This window comes from Aedes aegypti, chromosome 1, assembly GCF_002204515.2.
Source record: "Aedes aegypti strain LVP_AGWG chromosome 1, AaegL5.0 Primary Assembly, whole genome shotgun sequence".
NCBI classification, from domain to species: Eukaryota; Metazoa; Arthropoda; class Insecta; order Diptera; family Culicidae; genus Aedes; species Aedes aegypti.
Genome location: NC_035107.1, coordinates 63,749,862 through 63,770,843, shown reverse-complemented (window position 1 = coordinate 63,770,843; position 20,982 = coordinate 63,749,862). Strand labels below are relative to the sequence as shown.

The 20,982-nt window shown below is 42.2% G+C and overlaps 1 protein-coding gene across 3 annotated transcripts in view; it reads left to right on the top strand.

The window, feature by feature from the left end:
* LOC5569750 (moesin/ezrin/radixin homolog 1) overlaps positions 1 to 20,982 on the top strand; it is a 219,737-nt gene that overhangs the window by 61,047 nt on the left and 137,708 nt on the right. For all 3 annotated transcript variants that reach the window (XM_021837899.1, XM_021837947.1, XM_021837909.1), the window contains exon 2: positions 1,189 to 1,272. In XM_021837899.1, the coding sequence (XP_021693591.1) occupies positions 1,261 to 1,272 (12 nt within the window). In that variant the 5' untranslated portion in view covers positions 1,189 to 1,260. The remainder of the gene's footprint in view (positions 1 to 1,188; positions 1,273 to 20,982) is intronic.

Below are 20,982 nucleotides of genomic sequence, written 5' to 3'. Positions count from 1 at the left end.
ACGAAAGGCTCAGCATTCAAGCTTTCCCAAGCTTCCGGGAAAAGCTTTCCTAAGCTTCCGGATGAAGTTTATCTTAAACTTCCGGAAGAAGCTATCCGGGAAGTCATCCAAGCTTTCGGGAGAAGCTTTTTGAAGCTTCTGGAAGAAACCTTTCATGGTTTTGGGAGAAGCTTCTCGGAAGGTGTCGATTCTCGGGAGAAGCCTTCCATTCAAGCTTCTTGGAGAAGCTTTCCATACTAGATTATGTGAGAAGCTTTTTATCCAAGGCTTCAAAATTCAAGTTATTAATCATGAATGAACGATGTCCGACCATTAGGGCCGAATGCCGTTTGGCCGAATGCCGTTTGACCGAACGTCATTTGGCCGAATGCCATTCGGTCAAATGGGTCGTTTGGCCGAATCAAGAACAAAAAAAAAATTAGTTTGTTCAACGCTGATATGTAGGATTTATAAGTGTGGCCCTGATCTACCAGTTAACTTATCGATCTATATGATGTGGTGCGTCGCTATATAAGTGTTCCAAGAGAATACATAAAACTATCCGTTCATTCCGAAGTTGTAAACTGGCGTCAAGACTCTTAGTTTATGGTTGGTTCGTCTCTGGGCTATCAACGGTGTGCTCGGGTTTGCATAGTTTTTGATAATTTCATAAGATTTTTTTTCCTTCTTTTAAACATAGGCTATTGTTCCAACTTGTACTGGTTTTATTACTATTGGCAATAATTTAGCTTATGTTTTGAATGGGAATTTTACCTTCTTAAAATCAACGGCAGTTCTTTATAGTTGTACTGATATAATAATTGTTTGCATTACACTAGCTTAAATTTTTCCTTCTTTTGATCATAGGCTGTTCTTTCATATTCTAATATTTTTCATAGGTAATAGAAATAAGGCTTATGATACGTTTATAGAGCTGTATATCAATGATGATTTATGCTTCTTTCAGAATAAACTGTTCAACCGTGAAATTCAGCTTTGAAATTCATTACAAACGTATGCTAACTGTAGTTCACTATTGTTTTCAATTTCGGCCAAATGGCGTTCGGTTAAACGGCATTCGGCCGAATGGCATTCGACCAAATGACCCGGAACCGAATGAACCGAAAGTTTGACTGCTATATAATTTAGATGATATTCAGTTGGGCCTTACAACAGTTTCTAATAATTCTTCTTTTTTTCTCTTTACAGAGCATTATCAACGTGCATCGTTGGATTTACTAGTTCTTCACCCGTCAAGTTAAGAAAAATAAATCGTCCAAAATGCCTAAATCGGTAAGTAGTGAATCAGAGTCAACTTCCCTAGCCATCTCAAATAAATCTATCCGGATTCGCTCTCAACTCTTCGGAAGCTGGAATCATTTCCTCTGCTTTCAACTTTTTCAAGTCTAGGCTAACTTGTGAAAAAGACGGAACTACTTGAACAGTTACCGTTTATCGCAGACTCATTTCGACAAATTTTCTAAAATTTTCACTATTAGGCGGCATCCATAAATTACGTAACGCTCTAGGGGGAGGGGGGGAGTAGGCTCAAGCGTTACGGCTCATACAAAAATTTGAAATTTTTCATACAAAAAGCGTTACGAAGGGGGGGGAAGGGGGTCAAAAATTTCCAATTTTTGCGTTACGTAATAAATGGATGCTGCCTTAGTAGGTAGATCAGATTATCTGTTAGCTACTAGTGGAGTGTCGGTTTTGAAAAAAAATCCTTCCGCTTTTTTCAAATGTTAGTCTTCAAATTCAAAAATCTTTGTTCTAACTCTCTGAAAACTATTCAACCAAATTGCATCCGTCGCAATTTCACATCTTCCTCAACCGGAGACGGCACCACCCACACCCTCATTTTCCGCCGGAGACACTTACGGAACGTCTGCTCCCAGAAACTGTGCACTGCAGCAGAAGTCTTACGTAAGCCGAGTCAGCAGCAACAATGATGACTCCTCCGTCCGCCCCTGGAGAAGCTCACATCATCGGTGCAGTTTTGTTTTCGCAAATCGCACCAACGAACGTCGTCGCTATACCCATATTTGCATTTCTGTTTAGATGAGTTGGACCCCTCCGTCCCCCTTTGCACTTCCCTCCGCGACTGGTTCTTGACCTCCCGTCGCGTGTGCTCCACGTTAGACCTCTAACACAGCGAGCGCGGTGCGGCAGACGGCGGCACGGAGAGAAAGATTGTGTCGTTTATCGTTAAGGTAATAGCCCCCCACGGTAATGAATGTTATCTTATTGGGATTTGTTCACGACGTTCACGGTAGCCTCCTCTGTTGACGGGGTAGGCAAAGTGGGAGGGCGGTCGGATTCAATATCGCGTGTTTGCGATGTTTTCTTTTTTACTGCCCTGTCTTATTGCTGGTTTGTTTTCGCTGGAAATTAGCAAGAAGGTGGCACATAAATTGTTTTTTTCTTTTTCCTTTGCTTTGCCATAGTACGCGAATTGCTGTCTTCCCTCGCCCCGGATGGTGGCTTGTCCTACAAATAGTTACGCGAAACGCGGTGGCTACAATCGATTGAGATAGTGGAAAAGATTAGATGAGTGAACCGTTTTGCCGAGTCGGAAGCCGAAGTTCTAATCGGACTGCTTCTAATTGAGTATTGAAGTTAGCTTCTAGAACTTCCAAATTATCGGACAAGCGTACGGAAGTAGTCTTCAAAAGAGTTTTGGAAAAGCCTTCCAAGTTTCTCCGAGAAGTTCTTCAAGCTTCCAAAAAAGCCTTGCAGAAGTTTGTTGGAGAAGTTTTCGGAGCTTCCCGGAGGAGTTGTCAAGGAGTTGTCAAGGTAGAAGCTTCCTAAGCATCTGGGCTAAGTCTTCAATGCTTCCGAAAGCTGTTATACAATTCACGATAAATCGATTAAAGTGATCAAAAATTATAATTATGATTATTCGAACATTCAAGTAATGCTTTTTTTTTTTGAAAATTTCATGTGTTAGGGGCCCAGATAGCCGTAGCGGTAAACGCGCAGCTATTCAGCATGATCAAGCTGAGGGTCGTGGGTTCGAATCCCGCTGGTCGAGGATCTTTTCGTAAAGGAAATTTTCTCGATTCTCAGGGCATAAGAGTATCTTCGTACCTGCCACATGATATACACATGCAAAAATGGTCAAACGGCAAAGAAAGCTCTCAGTTAATAACTGTGGAAGTGCTCATAAGAACACTAATCTGAGAAGCAGGCTTTGTCCCAATTGGGACGTAACGCCAGAAAGAAGAAGATGTGAGGCTCTCCGAGTTTCTAAGTTAAGCTTTCTCAACATCCAAGCGATGCTTTTCAAGTTTTAAAGTTTAATATGACTGAACAAACGAGTAAGACTTCCCAAGTCTTAAGATGAAACATCTCAAGGTACCTTGCGCAGCAATCCAGATTTTGGCAGTAGCTCACTCCAAGGATTCGAGAAGAGAATTGGCAACCATTTTTTGTGAGAAGCTTCCATGGCGGGCTTCAAACTATGACTAAAATTCGCCGGACGCTTTTGGTAAATAATCTCCCAGAAGCTCTTAGAAATATCCCAGATTACCACTTTGAAATCTCCCGGATTTCCTCGAGGAAATTTCCCAGATTTCGACTTAGAAATATCCAAGATTTCCTCTGAGAAATCTCTTCTCAGAAATCTCTCATATTTCATTTGACAAATTCTGTTATGTTTCCTTTGGGGAATTTTACAGATATCTTTTGGGAAATCTTCCAGATGTTTTCTGTCAAATCTCCCAGTTTTTCTCTTTGAAATCTTCCAGGTGTCTTCTAGTGTAAATCTCGGTGGATTTCTCTACGAAATCTCGCGAAAACCTCTGACATACCTTCAATAATTTCTTTAGGAAATGTCCCAGATTACGTTTGCGAAATGTCTCAGATTTGCTCTGCGAAATTTTCAAGAATTCCTCAAAATATTCTGCAAGATTTCCTCTATGAAATCTCTCAGATAACCTCTAAGAAATCTCCAAAGTTCTAAATCTTCTAGATTTCCTCTGGGAAATTTCTCAGAATTGCTCAGATTTTCTATGAAAAATCTCCCAGAGGATATTGAGAATCTCCAAGATATCTTCTGTAGAATCTCCCAGATATTTTCTGGGTAATCTCCCGAATTTCATATTTGGCAAATCGCCCAGGTTTCGTCTGGGCAAACTCCCAGATAGCTTCAGATAATTTCCGAGATTTCGTGTAAATCTCCGAGAATTCTTTTGGGAAATCCCAGACATTTCCTTAACAAAATCTTCAAGCTTCTGTCAAAATCCTTTCTAACAAGCTTCTCGGAGCAACCTTCCAAGCTCTCGGAAATGCCTTCCATGCTATCGAAGAAGCCTTCCAAGCTTCTCGGGGAAGCCTTTCAAGCCTCTTGGAGAAGCCTTCCAAGTCTCTTGGAGAAATCTACCAAGCTTCTCGGAGAATTGAAAGGCTTCTCCGAGAATCCGTCTCTCAAGAGAATCCTTCGAGCTCTCCTCTGCTTCTGGAGAAGCCTTCCAAGCTTATTGTAGAAGCCTTCCAAGCTTCTAGATGAAGCCTTCCAAGCTTCTAGAGGAAGCCTTTCAAGCTTCTCGGAGAAGTCTTCCAAGCTTCTAGAGAAAGCCTTCCAAGGTTCTGGAAAAAGCCTTCAACGCTTCTGGAGGAAGCCTTCCTAGCATCTCGGAGAAGCCTTCCAAGTTTCTAGAGAGAAGCCTTCCAAGCTTCTCGAAGAAGGCTTCAAAGCTTCTGAGAGAAGCCTTTCAAGTTTCTCGGAGAAGCCTTCCAAGCTTCTCGGGGAACCCTTTCAAGCTTCTGGGAGAAGCCTTCCAAGCTTCTCGGAGAAGCCCTTCAAGCTACTCGGAGAAGCCTTTCAAGCTTCTCGGAGAAGCTTTTCAAGCTTCTCGGAGAAGCTTTTCAAGCTTCTCGGAGAAGCTTTTCAAGCTTCTCAGAGAAGCCTTTCAAGCTTCTCGGAGAAGTCTTTCAAGCTTCTCGGAGAAGCCTTCCAAGCTTCTCTGGAGAAGCCTTCAAAGCTTCTGGGAGAAGCTTTCCAAGCTTCTCGGAGAAGCTTTTCAAGCTTCTCAGAGAAGCCTTCCAAGCTTCTCGGAGAAGCCTTCCAAGCTTCTCGGAAAAGCCTTCCAAGCTTCTCGGATAAGCCTTTCAAGCTTCTCGGAGAAGCCTTTCAAGCTTCAAGCTTCTCAAAGAAGCCTTTCAAGCTTCTCGGAGAAGCCTTTTAAGTTTCTCGGAGAAGCCTTCCAAGCTTCTCGGAGAAGCCTTTCAAGCTTCTCGGAGAAGCCTTTCAAGCTTCTCGGAGAAGGCTTTCAAGCTTCTCGGAGAAGGCTTTCAAGCTTCTCAGAGAAGCCTTTCAAGCTTCTCAGAGAAGCCTTTCAAGCTTCTCAGAGAAGCCTTCCAAGCTTCTCGGAGAAGCCTTTCAAGTATTTCGGAGAAACCTCCCAAGCTTCTTGGAATAGTCATCCAAGCTTCTGGGAGTAGTCTGCCATTCTAAGCTTCTTGGAGAAGTCTCACAAAATTCTCAGAGAAGCGTTCGAAGCAGCTTGTAGAAGCCTTCCAAGTTTTTCAGATAAGCCTTCCAAGCTTCTCGGATAAACCTTCCAAGCTTCCGGGAGAAGCCTTCCACGCTGGAGAAACCTTCCGTTTCAAGCTTCTAGGAGATGTCTCCCAAGCTTCTCGGAGAAGTCTTCCAAGTTTTTCTGAGAAGCCTTCCGTTCCAAGCTTTTAGGAGAACAGATAAACCTTCCAAGCTTCTGAGTGAAGTCTTCGAAGCTTCTGGAAGAAGCCTTCCAAGCTTCTGGGTGAAGTCTTCGAAGCTTCTGGAAGAAGCCTTCCGAGTTTCTGCGACAAATCCAAGCTTCTGGGAGAAGCCTTCCAAACTTCTTGGAGAAGTCTTCCAAGCTTCTCGGAGAACCCTTCCAAGCTTCTTGGAGAAGCCTTCCCAGCTTCTTGGAGAAGCCTTTCAAGCTTCTGTGAGAAGCCTTCCATGCTTCTTTGAGAAGCCTTCCAAGCTTCTTGGAGAAGCCTTCCAAGCTTCTTGGAGAAGCCTTCCAAGCTTCTTGGAGAAGCCTTCCAAGCTTCTTGGAGAAGTCTCAAAAAAATCTCGGAGTAGCGTTTGAAGCAGCTTGAAGAAGCCTTCTAAGCTTTTCAAATAAGCCTTCCAAGCTTCTCGGATAAACCTTCCAAGCTTCAAGGAGAAACCTTCCATGCTTCTTGGAGAAACCTTCGGTTCCAAGCTTCTAGGAGATGTCTCCAAGCTTCTCGGAGAAGCCTACCAAGCTAAGCTTTCAAGCTTCTTCAAGAAGGTGTCATCCAATGTCGTTGATAGCCTTTCCCAGAAGCTTAGAAAATTTTCATTCAGAAGCGTTCATGCTTCATAAGTTATAGATCCTCAAAAACTTCTCTTTAAAAGCTTCATATATTTACTTTTAAAGGGTTTTCAAGGGATGCTTAAATGCAGTCTCCTAAGTCATTGAAGATATTTCTAAAGTGGTTTCAAAGACATATCTTGGAAGCTTTCGCAGTCATGGAGGATTGACGTTTTGCACGAAAAGGTCACAAACGAAATTCCGAAGCGTAGTCTCAAAGTCTTCGAATCGAGTCTCCGTAATGATTTGCATCGTTATTGCAGTAAAAAAAAACTCAGCCTCAATACTGATTAGAATAAATCTGCCCCATTTGACGCCACGTTCGCTTCGAACCTGTGCTAGGAACTACACATCACTGCCGAGGAAAAACGCTCGCATCACGTGAGCAGATGACCACAAATTGTTGCTGGCGAGTAATTGCACACCGCATTTCAAACTCAACTCAGCAAAATTATCAATTATTCATCGTGACATCAAGCTCTCCCCTTTGACTACTACTAACTGACTGACTGACGACGACGACGACGACGATGATGACTGAGGTTTTTCTCAAGATGAGCTTTTTTTTGCGGAACTGAGTTCCCATCGTTGGCGGCCGACCGCCTTGACCCTTCCTCACTATATCGGGGAACTATTATGGCTAATCCATTATTCTCCGCGACTTGTGGTTGGTGTCAATCTCTGTATTGGAGAAGTTCCATTCGTGCCGTGAGGGGATGACTAAAAATAGTCTTCAAATGATCGAATCTCTGCAAATAAATAATCACTCTGCCTGCTCACACACCAACACGGCTACACAGGTCCAGTTGACCTTCAATCTCTCGGTGCTGCTTCTGTTGTAAATCCCTCGGCAAGTCCCCATATAAATAGATTGTTCAGTAGGGTGTCCCAAGATAAAATCAATGCTGGATAAGTCAATGTTCGAGAAAATGACATTTGGGGAAACGACACTCGGAGAAAAGTAGCACGTTCACTTGAATCACATGAGTATCTACAAAAACTAATATTGCACGAAAAAATCCACAATGAAAAATTAGAAAGATAAAAAAATAATAGGTTTTGAAAACATCTGCACAAAACGTAAAAATATGACAATTTTCATTAAAATTCACAATTTTTCATAAATTGGAACTAACTTTGAACGATTTCTTAGAAAGTTTATATGTTCTACAAAAATGCTCTTTCATTCGAACATTTGAAACCATGACTTTTCGGATATTGATTTTTTCTGCGACACCCTATTGCTCGGTACATGCGACCAGCAATGATGGGCGGTCATCATTATTATTATTGTATGAATCGCAATCGGGCGGATGTAGGCAGATAGTGCTTTTTCGATGGGCGAATGGCTACGCCATCACTATCGCTTCCTCCACTAAATGCGGGTCAATCAAAACTACAGCATCAACAACAACCGGAGCAGAACAATTTCCATTATCAAAATAAACGCCGATCCGATTTGCGCACTGTGATCTGATTCTGCAAATGGGTACAAGTGTCGAGCGAGGGTGTTTGAAAATCAAACGAACGGGAACGGGGCGTAACATATGGTCGGTTGAGATTCGGGGAATTGTTGTGCAATAGGGAGGCCGGTAAAAACGATGAATTGATGCTCGAGTTTGTTGGTGAATCTTGTTTTTAAACTAGTTCGAATGTTGCAGGGACGCTTATTAACTTTACTCAACAAGTTGTGGAATCCAATTTAACTATTACCACAAAATTAAGTTTGAAGAATTGTTTGATTGGTGCAATTTTCTAGGATTTCTATAAAAGAAAAACAAGATGGAATGGAGTCAGAAATCTCATATTATTAATTTGTTGCAATTGTTCAGATAAAACATCCAAATCTCGATTACTTTTTCAAATCGACGTAAGTAGCTTCAATACTAATTTGAGAAAATTAATTCAGAAGAATCACAACCTGTCTTCTAATACTGTTTTAAAATGAACCACATTTTTAACAATTTTTCGACGTGTACATTGCTTAAATTTTGCATACAATGAGCTCGCGTTCAAAAACTATGGAGTTCCTATTCTTTCACACAAGAATTTTATGACAAAATTATAAGCCGTTTTATTCAGTTACTTGCAACGTTTTTCTACTAGTGTAAAATCGACTCAAGTTGTGTTTTATTTTGATTCGTTGTTAAGTCACTTTGTCTCTTCATACAGCGGAGCGGCGAAAGTAGTAGTTAGGTTGCGAAAGTTGAAAATCTTACTTTCGTCGTTTTGTAAATCCAGAAATTTAACGTTCTAAAAGTGAAAAAGCAAGTTGGGGGCCGTCCATTAATTACGTAAGGGTTTATGGGGGGAGGGGGGGTTTGAGATTTCTTACGCGTCATACAATTAATTTTTTATTTTCATACAAAAAGTCTTACCATGAGGGGAGGGGGGGGGGGTTGAAAAATCCCAAAAATTGTCTTACGTAATAAATGGACCGCCCCTTGGTTCAGAGCGAAACGTGTAGAATTCTGTCTGCAAAACACGTAGGATCGATAAAGTAAGTTTGTATATTTTTTGACTTGAGTCTGTATGAATAAGTTTTCGAGAAATCGTAAGTAGACACGTTACCGAAAGCAGATACATTTAGAAGATAGCATTAATCGAATTGACAGAGTTCGTACGGTTATCAATCCCAAAGTAACGTCGACAGCAAAACACTGAAAACTTCTTTCAACGTGATTCCCATTATAGATTCACGATTTTCATATACCTAAAAATAAAGAAGAATATACCATCAAAACTTGGTTTGTTTAGTTATTCGTAACCTCTGGGCGGGATTTGAATCAAAAGATCAACATAATTCAGAGTTACGTCCTTTTTGAAGTGCACCAGTTGGAAGCACTGATTTTAAATAGATGAAAGAGGCATTCTAATGTCATTAGTCATGTTCCAATGGTGTCAATGACAAACCGTAACTAAATGTTATACAAGTTTTTCGAAAATGAATGATTTTGCATTGGCTCAAGCGCTTCAAAGCTTTACGAAGTCAATTTGATCATATGTATAACTAAATTATTTTTTTGTAGTGCAATATACTGAATAATTTGATGAACCCATCAACTCACGTTTCAATACATTTCACATGCAACTCTTTACTATATTTTGTATAACAAAGCGAAAGTATACCTCAAGGAATGTATTCAGACTTTCAGTTTTCTTTGGAGGGTAATCCGTCATACTTTGTTAAGTTTTTTTTTTGGTTTTGTCTCCAGGTAAAATTTCGTTTCCAGTGTAAACCCAGTGTTGTGTATAAAACAAAACGAAAATATAGCGTAACATTTGCCTAACTGCAAAATGTAAACAAACTTGATTATTCATTATTCGTATCATTTTTTACGTAAATTACTCCCACATACTCTTACTGGCATGCAAAATGCATTATTAATGGTATTTTTATTCAAATTTAAAAGGGCCTATCTGAAAATGGTAAAACTAAGAGGGCTTAACTGGTCATAAAAAGGCCTAACTGAAAATTTCCATCAAAATCAGATAGGCCCTTTCGTAAATTTTTAATTTTCCCCCAGATTTTTCAATATTTAGCCATTGTGTAGTGTTTTTCTCACATAATGGAACCTAGTGAAATATTTGAAAAGGGTCTATCTGCATAACGTAAAAATTGAGAAATTCTCTATTGAAGATTCTGTAACATATTGAGTATTACTAATTTAAACCCATTGCTATTTAATAGTTTTAAATTTTTGTTCGACACTCAGTCTATTACTGAGCCACGTAACGTTTTAAATCTTAAATAACATAGCAACTCACAAAAATTGTTGAATTCAAACATCATCGGCAGATAGGCCCTTTTACGAGTCTTCAAACCAGTTAGGCCCTTTCAGTTAGGCATTTTGATTGAGCAAGGGTTCAGTTAGGCCCTTTTAGAATTTGCTGATATTATTCATTATTGAAGTGATTTGCATAATTATTGATTAAAATCAAAGGATTATATAAGAAAACCCCAACATAACAGCTAAATATTAGAAATTCTTGGATGAAGATTCAGTACTACATTGATTATTTATATTTCAACCCCTTTCTTCTATTTACTAGTTTTATACTTGTGTTGGACACTCATAATAGTCTACTAGGTGGCTCATAACGTTTTAAATCTTAAATAACAAAACAACTCGTGAAAATGGTTGAATTCAAACATCATCGGCAGATAGGCCCTTTTACGAGTCAGCAAACCAGTTAGTCCCTTTGATTGAACATGGTTTCAGTTAGGCCCTTTTATTAAACATAGTTCCAGTTAGGCCCTTTTGGAATTTGTTAATTTTATTGATTATTGAAGTGATTTTCAAAGTTTAAGAACAAAATCAATCGATTATGTGAGAAAATCATCATTGAATATTGAAAATTCTTCACTGAAGATTCAGTACTACATTGATTCCTATTTCAAGCCCATTCTATTTTTTACTAGTTTTATCATACCTAATCTTAATGCAAAGTTAGTTGAAAAACTGATTTTTTTATCCTGAAAAAAAAATCAATTACATTAAAAATTTTGAATAACTTTTATTTGTTAATTTTTATTTGTGCCTCTAGTTGTGAATCGAGTTCTAAAAGTCACGATTTTCACAAAAACAAATTTGTTTGTTTTTGTAACAGCCCTGCAACCTGCAAGAATTCTTCTTCTACTTTTTCTTGGCATTACGTCCTCACTGGAACAGAGCCTGCTTCTAAGCTTTGTATTCAATGAGTATAAACTGAGAGCTTTCTTTGACAAGTTGCCATTTTCGCATTCGTATATCGTGTGGCAAGTACGATGATACTCTATGTGCAGGAAAGTAAAGGAAATTTCCATTACGAAAAAACCTGGACCGACCGGGAATGGAACTCAGATACCTTCAGAATGGTTTTGCTTTGTAGCCGCGGACTTTAACCGCTCGACTAAGAAAGGCCCCAAAGTTTGAAACAAGTGAAAAAGTTAATGGGTTTAAAATAGATATAATCAGTAAGGTACTGAATATTCAACCGAGAATATCCAACATTTAGCTATTACATTGTGTTTCTATCGCTTGATTTTATTTAAGAACTATGAAAATCACTTCAATAAGCAATAAAATTAACAAATTCCAAAAGGGTCTAACTGGAACTATGTTTAATAAAACGGCCTAACTGGAGGGGCCTAACTGAAAGGGCCTAACTGGTTTGAAGATTCATAAAGGGCCTAACTGCTGATGATATTTGAGTGCAACCATTTTCACGAGTCGTTATGCTATTTGAGATTTCTAACGTTCTGGGCCACGTAATAAACCGTAATAAGTGTTGAACACAAATATAAAACTAGTAAAAAAAGTGAATGGGTTTGAAATAGCAATAATCAATAGGCTGCTGATTTTTTATAGAATAGTTTCCAATATTTAGCTATTATAATATTGTGTTTTTCTCACACAATCATTAAATTTTGTCGAAGAATTATGCAAATCACTTCAATTATCAATAAAATTAGCAAATTCAATAAGGGCCTAACTGCGGATGATGTTTGAATTGAACTATTTCTACAAGTTGTTGTGCTATTTGAAATTCAAATCGTTGTTAGCTACGTAATAGACCATTATTAGTGTCGAACACAAGGGGTCATCCGAAAATGACGTCCAACAATTGGGCCTCCTCCAATGGGGGGATTTAAGAAAATGTAACAGTGCATGGATTGGGTATTGGAAAAAGTGTGACAGAGTGTAGGAGGGTTCTAGAAATCCCGAAAAACGATGGACGTCATTTTTGGATCATCCCCAAGTATGAAACTAGTAAAAAGCGAACGGGTTTGAAATAGGAATAATCAATATGGTACTGAGTCTTTAACCGAAAATTTCCAATATTTAGCTATTATATAGTGTTTTTTCACACAATCGCTAAATTTTGTTCAAGATTTATGCAAACCAATTCAAAAATCAATAAAATTAGCAAATTATAAAAGGGCCTAACTGAAACCATGTTCAATAGAAGGGCTTAGCTGAAAGGGCCTAACTGGTTTGAAGATTCATAAAAAGGGCCTATCTGCCGATTATGTTTGAATTCAACATCTTTTACGAGTTATTGTATTATTTGAGATTTGAAACATTATGGACCACGCAACAGACTTTAATGGGTGTCGAACACAGGTATGAAACTAGTAAAAATGCGAATGGGTTTAAAATAGGAATTCTAAATATGGTACGGAATCTTCATTTGAAAATTTCTCAATGTTTACGTTTTGCAGATAGGCCCTTTTCAAATGTTACGCTAGAAATGTTTCATTAATTGCCATGCACAGTGTGTGACAGATTGAAACAAACGCTTACAAAGAAATATTCAGTTTGTGTACGCTTCGAAGTGTTTTTTTTTGTTTTTTACAAGGGGGAAATCTGCAAACAGATCCCCTGAGAAGATAACTCAGGGAATGCGGGGATGACGCACCAACGACGACCCGCTAAAACCAGCCTATGCACTGTGCATGAGCAATTCATTTAGAATTGCTCAAGTGGTGAACAGTGCATCGACATGACCCTTGGACTCAGACCCTCATCTTTGAAGCTGGCAATGCGCCAGCATGCTACCTTGGTGGACCCCCATAAGCGTGTCATCGATGTTCGTTGCTACATGGCTACGCAGCTAACCTGGAGGATGCGATGTGCAATAGCCCCTCTCCGAAGCAATGCCTTCTTGGTGGTCCCGGAGAGACGAAGGGTTTGGCGGCAATGGAAATGGTTTAGTGGGTCGGGGGTGTAGTCCTGTTTACTGCTTGTACGTAGTAAATGGTCCCCAACCCCACACTCCCGGACCTCGGTCCGGAGTCTGTTGAGCAGATTATCCCCCCATTGCTTAGAAGGAAAAAAAAAAAAAAAAAAAAAGACCCTCATCTCCCCGGAACCACCTTACGGTATTTCTTCGGGAAGGGACCAGTGCATATAGCACAACACGTGTAGCAGAAGTAGCCTAGGCAAACTGCTTCTCCTAGCCGACTTAAACAATGTTACAAGGGACCAGCCTCGGCAGGGCTAATCCTCTGCAGCCAACTCTTGGTCGGCGCGCCATAGACGCTGCAATTCTAACATAATGTGAGTGACAGTCGTAGTTACTGCATTCCAGCACTCGGCATCCGCACACATTCTCTCTATAATATTGTCGGGGGACGTGTCCCCTCCGCATGTAGTGAGCATGCGACCTCTCACAACAATGAAACGGGGGCAATCGAACACGACATGCTCCGCTGTTTCCTCTACACCAGCACAATTGGGGCACGCAGGAGATTCTGAGTGCCCGAACCTATGCAGGTACTGTCTATAAGCAACCATGTCCTGACAGAAACTGCGTCAGGTGGAAGTTCACTTCCCCATGGCTTCTACCATACCAATCTGACACATTTGGTATTAGTCGATGGGTCCATCTACCCTTAGTGGAGTTATCCCATTCCTGCTGCCAGCTTCTGAGCGTTTCCTCTTTACACGTGTCGCGGACTCCTCTGGTACCCCTTTGGTTGAAGCATCGAACATCTTCCTTGATGATGAGCCCGATGGGCGTCATCCCGGCTATGATGCACACGGCCTCTTTAGATACCGTCCGGTATGCACTTGCTACTCTTAAGCACATTATCCTGTACGTGCTTTCCAACCGCTTTAGGTTTCTGTTCGTTCTAAGCGCTTTTGACCAGATTGGTCCTTCATACCTTAGTATGGATAGCGCCACGCTTGCCAGCAGCTTGCGTTTGCTGGCAATTACAGCAGAGCTGTTAGACATCATCCTCGAAAGCGCCGCTATAGCCATAGATGCCCTTTTACAGGCATATTCAACGTGGCTAGCGAAGCTCAGCTTGTCATCGATCATTACCCCAAGATGCCTAAGGGATCGCTTGGACTCTATGGTGCAATCACCTACCGAGATAAGCGCCCGTTGCTCGGACCTGCGGTTGTTGACCACCACCACCTCAGTCTTGTGACGGGCCAGTCCTAGTTTCCTAGACTTCATCCATTCCTCAATCAGGTAAATAGAGTGCGCTGCTGTCAACTCTACTTCCTCCATCGATTCACCATAGACCACTAGGGTGATATCGTCGGCGAAGCCAACAATCTTAACACCCGTCGGAAGGGGCAGCCTCAGTACGTCATCGTACATCGCATTCCATAACAGCGGGCCCAGGATTGAACCTTGAGGTACTCCCGCGGTAATTCGAACGCTTTTCTGCCCCTCCTCTGTGTCATACAGTAGAATCCTACCATCAAAATAGCTTTCTAGAAGCTTACACAACTGCACCGGTACCTTGAGGCGGTGAAGCGCGTGTGCTATTGCTTCCCAGCTTGCGCTGTTGAACGCATTCTTCACATCCAGAGTGACAACCGCGCAGTAACGGATGCCGCTCCTTTTATGCTCGATTGCCACCTCAGCTGTTTGAACGATCGACTGGATGGCGTCCAGAGTAGATTTACCTTTTCTGAATCCAAACTGGTTGTTGGACAGGCCGTCCGCACTCTCCGTATACGGTACTAGTCTGTTGAGAATCAACCTCTCCAATAACTTGCCCGTCGTATCTAGTAGACAGATAGGTCTATACGCCGACGGGTCACCTGGTGGTTTCCCCGCCTTTGGTAGTAGCACCAATTTCTGTCGCTTCCATACATCCGGGAAGATTCCTTGATCAATGCAGCGTTGCATCGTGGTTCTGAACATGTCCGGATCCGTGTTCACTGCCGCTTTTAAGGCAACATTCGGGATACCATCGGGTCCCGGTGCCTTGTTTGACGCGAATGATTTCACGACTTCTGCCAGCTCTTCGTTCGTCACTCTCGCCACTTCTTCTTCTTCATCTGCCGCATACGGCGCTGGGGGCCATGGGCTTATGGGATGGTGCGGGAAAAGTACATCGATTATCGATCGCAGCAACTCGGGCGATTTCTCTTGGGGCGCTATGGCTCCTTTGGTCTTAGCCATTACCACTCTGTAGGCGTCACCCCATGGACTAGAATTGGCACTCTCGCATAGGCTTTCAAAGCATGCCCGTTTTCGACTCTCGCCCGCTTTTTGAGAGCCAACTTTGCCTCTCTGAATGCTGCACCGCGTTCCTCTCTTTGTGCTTCTGTGCGTGCGCGTTGCATTCTTCGTCTAGCCCGAAGGCAGATTGCTCGAAGATTTGCAATTGATTCGCACCACCAATACACTGGCGGCCTGTTCTCTCTAGGAGGGGCTTTTCTCGGCATGGAAGCATCATACGCTTGTGATATCATAGCAACTAGCTCTTCACCGTTTAGGTCCAGAGTGTTTCGTTCGCGCCTCAGGGCTTCAGTGAATACTTCGCCGTCGAAGCACGCTGTTTTCCATCCTCGGGCTTGGGTCGAGTTACATCGCGCTGCCTTCTGCCCGCCTGGTATTATACTATAGCGAATCGATTGATGATCGCTATGAGTATAACCGTCATCAACGCGCCAGTTCATGGTACCTAAAAGGTTAGGACTACAAAACGTCACGTCGATGATCGATTCTGCACCATTTCTGCGGAAGGTACTCACTGTACCCACATTTGCCAGCTGTACCTTTAATGCGGCCAGGGATTCCAACAATAGCTGGCCTCTTTGATTGGTGCAGCGGCTACCCCACTCCACTGCCCATGCATTAAAGTCGCCAGCTATCACTACTGGCTGCCGATTAGCTAGTTCGGCCATCATCCTGTCAACCATGTGGGAAAATTCATCAATCGACCACCTTGGGGGCGCGTAACAACTGCAATAGAACACGCCGTTGATTTTTGCTATCGCAAAACCGTCATTTGAGCTAGAGACTACTTCTTGGATTGGGTATCGTCCTGTCGTCCCTATAGCTGCTAGCTGTTGAGACCTATCCGCCACCCAGTTCCCGTTGTTGGCTGGTATGCGGTATGGGTCCGATAATAACACCACGTCAGTCTTGGTTTCCGAGACTGACTGCCAAAGCAGCTGCTGGGCTGCATCACAGTGGTTTAAATTTAACTGTGTTACTTCCGTTTTGGCTGCTTTGATACTCCGCTTGTGCCCGGACATTTGGGTCCGCCCGTTAAGTGTCCGTTGTCTGCTCTGTCGACACATATTAGGCACTTAGCGATTTGCTTACAATCGCTTGCCCTATGGCCTTCAGCGCCGCATTTTCTGCACATCTTACTTCTGTCGGGACCATTGCAATTCCACGACTTATGGCCCTTCCCGAAACACTTGAAGCAAACTTCAGGAGGCTGTTGTATGCTCAGCCGGCAAACCGACCAGCCTACCTTGAGTAGGCCCAATTTTGCTTTGTTGGCCTCTGCAACCGGCAGCCTGATCGCCGCCACCTGGGTGCCCTGCGGGCCCTTTCTAAGGTGGATGGCCTTACTGGCTACGTCGATGTCACACTGCTCTTTGAGGGCAGCCGAGACCTCCGCTGCATCGGTGACCTCATCCAGATTTTTACACTGGAGAGTCGCTTCAGCAGTAAGGGATCTTACATCAACCTCGTCACCAAGTACTTCTTGTGCCAGTTGCTTATAGACTGCACCCTTTTCCTTGGCGTCCTTCTTTAAGACTAGGATCATTTCACCAATCCTAGTTCGCCTTATGCTTCTCACGTCTGCGCCCAATGGCGATAGCTTCTCTGTGCTTCGCATCGCCTTCAGAACCTCGGCGTATTTTGCTTCCTCCGTTTTGATAACGAGGGCTTCGCCTAAATTCCTACGTTTCGCTGTTTTCGGTTTAGCGCTCTCCTTGGGCTCCGTTTTCGGTTTCCTCTGTTTTTTCTTATTTCCAACTCGTATCCACGGGTTGCTGTTGCCTTGCGCCCGTGGTTCCTGTGGATGCACTGCCTGGTTCCGGTTAACCCGTGGCTCCTTTTTCTTGGCTTTCTTGGCCTTAGGATTGGTGTTGGCCTCTCCTTTGTTGCCATGTCCTCTTGATCGCGGGGCTTGGCTCGTGCCAGCTTTTCCGCTTTGGAGGACGGCCGCGTAGGTCACTTTTCCCTTAGCAACCATACGTCTTTTCGCCACGTATTCATCCCCGGAAGCTTCCCTCTTCCGCATCGCGTATCGAATAATATCATCAGATATATTCGCGTTGCCTGTGAAGGAAAACACTTCGGTCTGACACGACCTAGTGTCTTTTTGGCCTTCTACCTTGCCCAGTTGTTCCTTGGCTTTCTCGTAGTCCTGCTTTGCAGCTAGGACTGATTGTCGCAATTTCAGTAGACTTGTTTTCAAGTCTTTGCTGATGTTTGTTTTGCTTTTAACATATTCGATGATGACATCAAGTTGCTCAGCAGCTACCTGCATTTTAGGGAGGTACTCCCTATTGCGATCCATGGCCTCGATTAGTCCCGGGCCATCGGTCACCACACATGTTGCACTGGAGCGGCCAGTGCCTGCCGTCGTCACAGTATCTAGGCTTTTGCCCACACTGTTTTCAATAAAGTTGGTCGCCTCCTTCCTTGGCGGGAACCTTAGCCGGTTACTGATAGGTCCAGAAGCCTCTCCTTCACATTCCGCTAGTTGTTTGTTTTGGTTGATCATCTCTTATGGGTCCCCCTAAGAGCCGCTATCCATCTCCGCTGGAATAGTCGCCTTTATAATCCCATGGTTATCTATGCAAGCAGGGAGGCCATGCTAGGGTTGACATAGTCCTTTATGGGGTACTATGTTCAGAGCCGGATCGGCGCAGGTCAGGTAATGGCATCTGAGCCTACTCCCGCCCAGTTGGAACAACCAGGCGACGGATTTGGAACGTACTCTAAGGCCTGCCACGGTTTTACGGGACGGGGGCAGCCTGCGCCATTAACCCACTCGCCGTTTCGGGCCAGTGTCACCCGACCCTACTAAGGGAGTAGAATGTCGCCGCTGTCAGCCTCAAAGCATATTATCCAGTACATATACCGTTACTTGTCCTTTGTCGTGCGCTGCCAGTATACATAATTGGGGCCGTACTGGCGTTGGTCCCAATGTGCTCGAAGCACTCCTACTCGTAATTCCATGCCTTGTCCGTTTGTATCGCGACCAGTATGCCATAATCAGGATCTCACTGGTATCAATCCTGATGTGCCGGTTGGCACTCCTGTTAGGTAGGGCTAGGGCTAGGGTACTTTAAGCGGCACCGGTCGCTGTGACAGAGTTGCATTCGGATTTTTGTGGTTTTTATGAAGGTTCATCAGAGCCCACTGCGAACTTCACCACATCCTGGGCAACTCCCCAACTCGCAGAGGTCCTGGGGGGGGGGGGGTCCGTTAAGCCCCTGGACTGTCGTCCCTGCTGCCCCAACAAAAAAAAAAACGCATAATGCGAAGCCATAAGGGTGAAAAATTTAAACTACAGGGTGTTCGCAAATTATCCGAACAGTCAAATATTGGAAAGATGATCTTGCATTGAAAACAATGAAAAATCAATGTGCGTATACCTTTTATAACACATTTATATGTTAACACAAAATACAACTTCAAATAATTTCGAAATGATTGTTTGTTACTGAGATAGGCAAATTTATTTTTTTCGGAGACGTTTTTCCTGAGGGCCGCTAGTCATACTGGAGATGTGTTATCTCTAAAATCTAAAAGAGATGAATCCAAATGTCTTATTATTATTTGAAGTTATCTGCAGTTCAGTGGCTTCAAGTTAGACTGGGAATAGAAAACTATACGGTTTAAATCCAGTGAGTTCTAAAGACATTTCTCTTCCGTTATAAAGCTCGAAAAACAGCTCCTTTTAAGACACTTCAAAACATTTGGCTTGGTTTTGCAAATGTTTGAAATCTAAAATGTGCCAAACTTATTTCTTAAGACTATAAAAAGCCAATGTTTAAAACCATGCAAGAATATTGAATTTATTATGCTTGATTGTATAGAGCCATGTTTTCAAAGTTTGTACGGATAATTTGCGGACACCCTGTAATTTACAACATCCTTATAATCCCACCCTTATTTAGCCTCAGGTTTGAGACTGAAGAAGGGAAGCCGATTGTCTCGGAGAAACACAAGGTCACCTGCACCATTGCTCCGGGTAGCTCAGGAAGGGCACAATACTGTAGAGGGCGCCCTGGTACTCCACAGGCTCCGTTTGCGGTTAGGTTTTTTTTAGACCCCCCTAACCATTCATTCTTAGGCACGGTAAGCTTAAAGCGGCATGAATTAGGGGTCACCTGTGAGATGGACTTATACCACCGGAACAGGCAGTCCGTAGTGTTAATTCTTAGCCAATTGAAACAACCGCTACCGACACTACACGGCTATCTAGGCTGTTCGGGAAAAGGAAGTTAACATTGATGATTAACTCCTGACGTGCCCAAACGGCCACAGCCGCTTCGAAGTGTATGGTGGACCAGTATAATAACCAACTATGCAACCAAACAATTAAAGATATTCTGAAAACTGAAAGTAGCACTGAACCCGTGAACAATTTTTTGTTGTTGAATTTCGAACATTATAATCTATAGCTATGATCATGTTGAACTTAAAACGTTTCGTAAGATTTAAACTGTTAAGACAAAAGCAAGCAATGGAATATAACAAAACAATATTAGATAATGCATACTTTTCAAAAGCATCTTCCAAGTAATGCTACCGTCTCTTCATTCAATTTTTGTTCACACATGTCCTTACATTGATTTTGATTATAATTTTCAATTTGACTAGATCAAAATGAACGAAATCGGAAAAAATATTCTGCGAAGAATTACGAATAGCAGCACCCAATCATGGGCTAAAGTTTCTAAAGCAATATTCCAATCTTCGTCAAAATTCTTCAAGACAGCCTTTGCAGCAATTCTTGTCTTCTTTAACTTAAAAGAAAGTTAAAAAATAAAAATTTGAGAGCTCAAGTTTACCAAGTTAATAATATTGTTAGGTCGTTTTCACCGGTGCTCCATTTTTTTTGGTCCAATTGTATAACAGTTCCAAAAAATAGACCACCAAAAATAGAACAAATTTCAAACGCTTCCACCGTTGTTTGGTCTAAATTCAATTTCAAACAAATTTCTCATTAAGGAATTTGTGTAGGAAAATTCCACCACGAAATAGTTCAGAGATTTTTTTAACTACTGTAATGATTTCAGTAGTTCCTTCAATGTTTTCACCTAGATATAGTTCTGACATTTTCCAGAATTTTTTCTATGAATTCCTCCAGGGATTTCCTTCAGAGTTTCACAAGGGAATGCATCTTAAAAGGATTCCACTAGAGATTTTTCATGAGAAACCTGCTGAGATTTTTTGTTTCCCGATTCCCTCAGGAATTTCTCCAGAAGTTTCTTCAGGAATTCTCCAAGGATTTTCTTTAGGGGCATATTGCCAGGAATTAATGCAGAGATATTTTTGAAAACTTCTTTGGGTACTCCTGTGTTTCCTTGATGGATTTCTGGATTTCTTAGAGAAATAAACCATATACTTTCTACAAATACTTCCAAGGATACTTGCAAAGACTTCTCCAGAAATTGCTCCACAGATTCCACCAGGATTTTTTCCGAGGATTCCCACAGAGATTCCTCTAGGGTTCTACCAAGGATTCCTCCAAGAATTACTCCAGTAGTTTCTCTAGAAAATCCTCAAAAGTAAAAAAATTCTCTAGGGAAATTTCGCCGCCAAATAATTCAAAGATTCTTTCAAAAACCCCAGAATTTTTTTTAAAGATTTCCAGAAATTTGTCCAAGGATTCCTGCAGAGACTCCTTCCGGAATTCTTCCACAGGTTTTTCTAGATTTTTTTTCCAAGAAATTCTCCA